Source organism: Melospiza georgiana, chromosome 5, assembly GCF_028018845.1.
Source record: "Melospiza georgiana isolate bMelGeo1 chromosome 5, bMelGeo1.pri, whole genome shotgun sequence".
Lineage (NCBI taxonomy): Eukaryota > Metazoa > Chordata > Aves > Passeriformes > Passerellidae > Melospiza > Melospiza georgiana.
Window position 1 is genome coordinate 15,692,289 of NC_080434.1, and position 6,000 is coordinate 15,698,288.

General features: G+C 49.0%; 1 protein-coding gene across 1 annotated transcript; it reads right to left on the reverse strand.

Moving 5' to 3' along the window:
• Positions 1–1,082: 1,082 nt before the first annotated feature.
• LOC131083511 (alcohol dehydrogenase 1-like) lies at positions 1,083–6,000 on the reverse strand. The gene is made up of 9 exons (XM_058024291.1): positions 5,983–6,000; positions 4,566–4,664; positions 4,221–4,362; positions 3,817–3,904; positions 3,483–3,702; positions 3,098–3,358; positions 2,194–2,329; positions 1,738–1,876; positions 1,083–1,326 (listed from the first exon to the last, which is right to left on the reverse strand). The coding sequence occupies exons 1-9, from the start codon at positions 5,998–6,000 to the stop codon at positions 1,302–1,304; spliced, it is 1,128 nt and encodes a 375-aa protein (XP_057880274.1). The 3' UTR covers positions 1,083–1,301.

Below are 6,000 nucleotides of genomic sequence, written 5' to 3' on the forward strand. Positions count from 1 at the left end.
TCAGAAAAAATTCCTTTGGGGGACTAGCTGTGATCATAACACATCCTCTACCACTTCACTCTGCAATTACATTGCCAAGGAGGAACTTTACTTTATGATTTCTGATAGCCTAGGAATAGCACCTCTAGCATGCCCATGATGGGACACAAATGCACATGTCTCTTCCCCATTACAGTCTGTACATTTCTCTGAGGTTGTTTCAAGATGAAAACTAGAGCAGGAGAAAAGCCTCCATTCTAAGATCGGGATCTAAAGAGGACAAATAAGAATGAAGGAAGGAAAAGTGAGGAGGGAATAGTACAGAGCACAGTGATGGGTCTACAGTAGATGCCCACGCTGACATCCATGTTATTTGTCTGCCCCTTGATTCTCACCCAGAGGCTCTCAACTGTGCCATTACAGCTGCATACATTCCAACCCTTGTATTCCATGTCACCTGCCTGCCTCTTCTGCCCTGCCTTTCCCTCCTGAAGAGCCTGTAACCATCCAACCATCCCAGGGCACTCCAGTCACAGGACTTGTCCCACCAGTTTCACTTATGCCAACAATATCAAGTCTCTGGCACCTGGCAAAAGTTTCCAGGTCACTATTGCTTGTTCCTCAAGCTGCATTCATTGGTATAGAAACATTTTCACGAGTTGTGTTTTGCAGCCAACACTTATGAAGCAGATTGAGGGGTTCCCTTCCTCCTCCTTTCCTCACGCTTTGGCACACAGTGCCACTGCTCATCACTGGCCAGCCTGGTGTTCTCCCAATCCCCTTCCCAGACTAGTTTAAAGCTCTGTCAAGCAGCCATGCTAGCTCCTGTGCTAGAACTCCTCCCCTCTGAGAATGGCTTATCCTGTCAGGTGTCTGTATGCGAGGTGGTGAATGGATCACCCCACAGTCAAATACCCAGTATTTTTGTTTTGCTTGCACCAGCCTTGGAGCCATGCATGGACCCCAAGGATCTGTCTATTCCTACCAGTATAATTCCTTGTTACCGACAGATCAAGGAAATCACTACCAGTGTTCCTGATCTATCAACCAATTGACCCAAGGCCCTGGAAGCTCTATTGATGGAGTGCACAGTATTAGAAGAGTTGGTTTAAAAACCTTTATTAGTAAAAGCATTTTCCTGGGAGAGACATCCTTTCATGTCCTGTCTGGGCACAGCAGGACCAGCAGTGGCAGCAGCACAGGTGAGTTCCTCATTCTCTTCTCCTGGTGCCCCACAGGGGGAGGTGCTGGGTGAGAAGGGCCCGGGCCAGGAGAGCACCTGCTGCGCTGGTCCCTCCGCTCGGCTTCCTAGGCCGCGTCCCTCAGAAGAGCAGGACAGTGCGGATACTGAAACGTGGAAGGGAAGGGAGGCTTGGCTGCAGCTCAGGAGCAGGCAGTGTGGCAGGCAGGTGTGCCTGGGGACCGGCCACCTTCTCTGCCATCCAGCCTCTTCCTGACTGAGCTGCATGAGGCGTGCAGCAGTGGGGCAGCCTTCAAATCCCTGCTGAGGGGAGCCCCTCACGGGATAAGGCCACAGGATCTGTGCTGAGCTGAACCATGAGCAGGAGGGTTCCCTGTGCTGAACATGGGCTCTTCCCTTGGGGCTGTGGCAGATCTTGCCAGCACTCAGCTGGGAGGCCCTGCTTCCTCAAAAGGCTCAGGTGCTCTTTGGGAAGCCAGTGTTGCATGCTCTGCCTGTTGGAACTTTAGGAGGAGGTGCTGAGGTTTGCTGAACCTCCTGCTGGTTCAGGGTCTCACCTTTTTCCTGCACGTAGCAACTCAAATCCCTCGTTCACTCTAGCAAATGGCAGAGTGTGCGTGATCAGCAAGTCCGGATTGAATTTCTTCTCCAAGTAGCCGGAAACTAATTTGGGGATACATTCTCTCGCCTTATAGCCTAGAAACAGGAGAGAGCAGCTGCATGAATATTGGGAGAAAGGCTCTTTTGGTACGGTAGTGTTACTGTCAGGGTCAGGACTAGTGACCAGTGCTGGTGCCACACCCTTGTGAGATGTTTTCTGCTCTTTGGGATGAGTGGGTTACTGTGTGACACAGGTGGAGGACTATTTGCATGTCTAATGCTAATGTTCAATAAAGGCAGTGGCGTGCTCCTCTTTAGTTGTCTCTTACTTGAAAACCCTCTTTTCCTATGGATTGTCATCTGCCAAGAAAGAAAAAGCTGAATTGTTTAGAGTGCCCCCTTAAGTACAATACCTCCGAGAGCAGATCCCTTCCATGTACGCCCAATCAGCAGAAGTGTGGGATCGATGGAAATCTCTGAACCAGAATCCAGTACACCAACCATCACACAGACACCAGTGCTCATATTGCAGGAAGCCAAGGCAGCAATCTGATGGGACAGGTGTGAAGAGCCTGGTTCAGGCATGGCTTAAGGAAAGAGGCCACGAAGGTATACAGCTGATGGGAAAGTAAAGGGTAGCTGTAAAGCAGCAGTTCCCAGGCTTGATTTTGTAAATAACTTGGTTCTCAGACACCTTTTCTATAAACAGCAGGATTCTCAGACCATCTTCCCATAACAGGCAAAACATTCTGTCCTTGGGCTCTTTGGGAACAGATAGCTGCTCTGGGAACAGATATGAAGGTTTTGAGAACTTTTCTTATCACAGTGAGAACGCTGGTCCTGTTTTCAATAAACAAACCACAGGTATTGTAAAACAAAAGGAGGGGTTAGAGTTTTCTCTGTAACCTATCATGAGCTCGAATTTGCAATATGCATGAAGTTAATTAACACTGTTATATAAAGTGGCTGATTTAATCAATAAATTGAAGTCAATGCTGATCAACGACAAGGTGGGTTGACTTCCTTCGCTTTTGACAGACAGGCAGGAGAATGAGAGAGAACCCTTATGGGTGAGTCAGAGGAGTGCACTTTTTGTGCAATCTCCTGCTCCTCCCTGGGAATCTGAAAACATGCATGTCCCCGTGTGGAGCACACCTGGAGAGCATGGGGCTTTTTTTAAGATCATGCTGTTTTCTCTCACAAACATATGCCCAGCACTGCAGGCAGCCTGTGAGGATCTCCCCATGGGGTCAATTTTGCCCTGAGAGGAGCCTGTGATGATCTGGGAGGGAGGACAGGTGCTCAAGTGCCACCTACCATGGTGTCCTTGTGCCCGATGGCCTCAAAGGAGTAGTCCACGCCCTGCCCGGTCATCTCAGTGAGCACCTCCTGGATGGGCTTCTGGAAGTCTCGAGGGTTGATGCAGTCGGTGGCTCCCAGCTCCTTGGCCTTGGCAAACTTGTCCTTGTTGATGTCCACGGCAATGATGCGGGAAGCTCCAGCTGCCTTGCAGCCCATGACTATAGAGAGACCAACTCCTCCAAGGCCAAAAACAGCACAGGTGGAGCCTGGTTTTACCTGCACAGATGGGAGCCTGTGAGTCTCCAGCAGCAAGAGCAGGAGGAGGAGAAGGTTCCTTTTGCACAGGATTGATGAGCATGAGAGGGTGACCCTGGGGTGCTAAACACGCCTGAACACCAACCTTGGCTGTGTTGATGGCAGCCCCATAGCCTGTGGAAAACCCACAGCCAAACAAGCAGACTTTGTCTAGAGGTGCTGCAGCATCTATCTTGGCAACAGTGTACTCTGGGACCACGGTGTATTCTGCAAATGTGCTGACCCACAGGAAGTGATGGATCTGCTTCCCTTTGCATGAGAAGCGGCTGGTCTTGTCCGGCAGGAGGTTTTGTGGTTCAAAAAAACTGTGGAGGAGATGTAAGTATTTGTATTTGATTGAGTGAAGCACTGATGGGGGTGGCATATTTGTCATAAAGTTCCATCCCATGTAGGTGTAGGGGAAGGCAAAATAAACTTACTGGGACTTCTGGCAGAAGTTGGATTCAGGATTCCGGCAGAAGCTGCATTCCCCACACTGAGGGATGCAAAGTGGGATCACTTTGTCTCCTGGAACAAAATGGATCTCTGTTAGGTGCCTTTAGCTCCACAGTCCCTGAGGGCATTGCCTGTTGAATCACCTCTCCTGAGCTTTATGATGGTAGAAACCTCCAATGAACCCTCTTGTTTCCCTGTGCGGATGAATGCTCCACTCCTCATTTGTCTACATGGGGAACAGACTGTAAAATTGGACATGAGAGTCCAGTGCATTGATTCTGCACTTTGTTTTTTAACCAGTGACTCAGGAGAAGGGAGAAATTTCTGAGCTCTTGGCAGAGCTGTGAGGACTGAATCCTGGAGATGTGTTTGAGTGTTTGTTGGTTACCTGGTTTCACAGCAGTCACTCCTTCTCCAATGCTTTCCACAATCCCAGCTCCTTCATGGCCAGGAATAAATGGGAATTCCATATTAGGCAAGGAACCTTTCAAACCGTGTTCATCTGTGTGACAGATGCCAGTGGCCACAATCTGTTCGGAGAGGAAAGAGTAAATGGTGATTTCTAGAAATACTCCAGACATTGTTTGTTTCAGTTTGTGGAAGGATGTTCCACAGAACTTCTCTGGGCAGTTAAGGTGATGGGTGGACACTGATCACTGGATTATATCCAAGCTACAGCCACAAGAAGAACAGCTCCCTTCAGGGAGAAAAAATTATTGAGATGTATTTTTACCTTGATCCGGACTTCCCCTGCCTTTGGGGGTGCAACTTCCACCTCCTCAACAGAGAGTTTGCCCGGGGCCCAGGCAACAGCAGCCCTGCACCTGATAACCTGGAAACAACCAAGAGAAATTCATTGCAGGGAAAGGTTCTGTTACAGGGCTTGCAAGGGTTTTTCAGGGTGAAGAGAGAGACGAGGATGTTGACCTCATGTTCAGAAGGCTTGATTTATTATTTTATTATATATATTACATTATAACTATACTAAAAAGAAATAAAGTTCTCAGAATGCTAGCTAAGCTAAGAATAGAAAAGGAATCAATAAACAAAGGTCTGTGTCTCAGCACAGAGTGAGACCCAGCTCTGCCATGAGTGGTCAGTAAATCCAAACATTCACCCAAGACCAATCACGGATGCACCTGTTGCATTCCACAGCAGCAGATAACCATTGTTTACATTTTGTTGCTGAGGCCACAGCTTCTCAGAAGGGAGAAAAATCCTAAAGAAAGGATTTTTCACAAAAGATGTCGGTGACAAGGTTCACCTTTGACAACAGCCCAGGACAGCTGTCCTACAATCACCAAAGCCAAGGCTGCACAACACGTGTCTGTGCACACTGCAGCACACACTTCCAGAGCTACACAACTGCCCTGTGCTGTTTTCTGAGGGTTGCTGGTTGGGTGGGATTTGGTGGGGGAGCAGAGACATTGGAGTGCTCAGCTGTATGCAATGCCAAACAATGTTCAGTAAACACTGGCATTGTGTGAAGTGTGGAAATACAAAATGAAGTGACTGGTTTGTCTGGTGTACGGGCAGATGTGACAGCAACATGAGTGCTTCTGCAGGTTAAGGCAAGCAAGACTGAACTTTTCATTTCAGTGAGCTGATGGTATCTAAAAAGAGGTTACAAAACAGTCCCAGCCTGGCTGGCAACCGGATCATTTCTCTCCTTGCCAAAAGGATGATTTATGTGTGACATGGCACAAACCCTTCCCCGATCAACTCAAAGCAGTTTGGCATCAGCAAGATGGGGCTTGCAGCCTGGAAAGGCTATTGCCATGGACAAGGCTGCGTGCAGGAGGTGAGCAGCTGAAGAGGGCACCACTGAAGAGCTGCGTTTGCTGCCAGAGCAGGAGCTCAGGGTGGGATTTTTGAGCAGGAGGGTGTTTTTCAGGGTAGCACAATTGCAAATTTTGTCTCCTGAGCAGCCGAGCAGGACAGAGGGGGAATGCACTACTGAATGCAGGTCTGGACGTGTGCAGTTGCCCGAGAGCAGAGTCTGGTGAAATTCTCAGGGGTTTGGGAGAGGAGGGAGAGTAAGGTCAGAGGAAAGAGGGCACACGGAGTGGTGTGCAGGCTGAGCCTTCTGCAGCGGATTTGGCCAAGAGCAGGGCACCTGGAAAGGAGGATGGGAAATGCCTTTTCCTTACTTTTCCCGCAGTGGCCAT

What these genes read in the sequence shown, in the direction of transcription:
- LOC131083511 (XM_058024291.1), bottom strand. An exon ending in CAGGGGAAGTCCGGATCAAG is followed by an intron (nt 4,363 to 4,565) that starts GTAAAAATACAT and finishes CTCTCCGAACAG; the next exon opens with ATTGTGGCCACTGGCATCTG. An exon ending in TTGCTACGTGCAGGAAAAAG is followed by an intron (nt 1,327 to 1,737) that starts GTGAGACCCTGA and finishes TCCACGTTTCAG; the next exon opens with TATCCGCACTGTCCTGCTCT.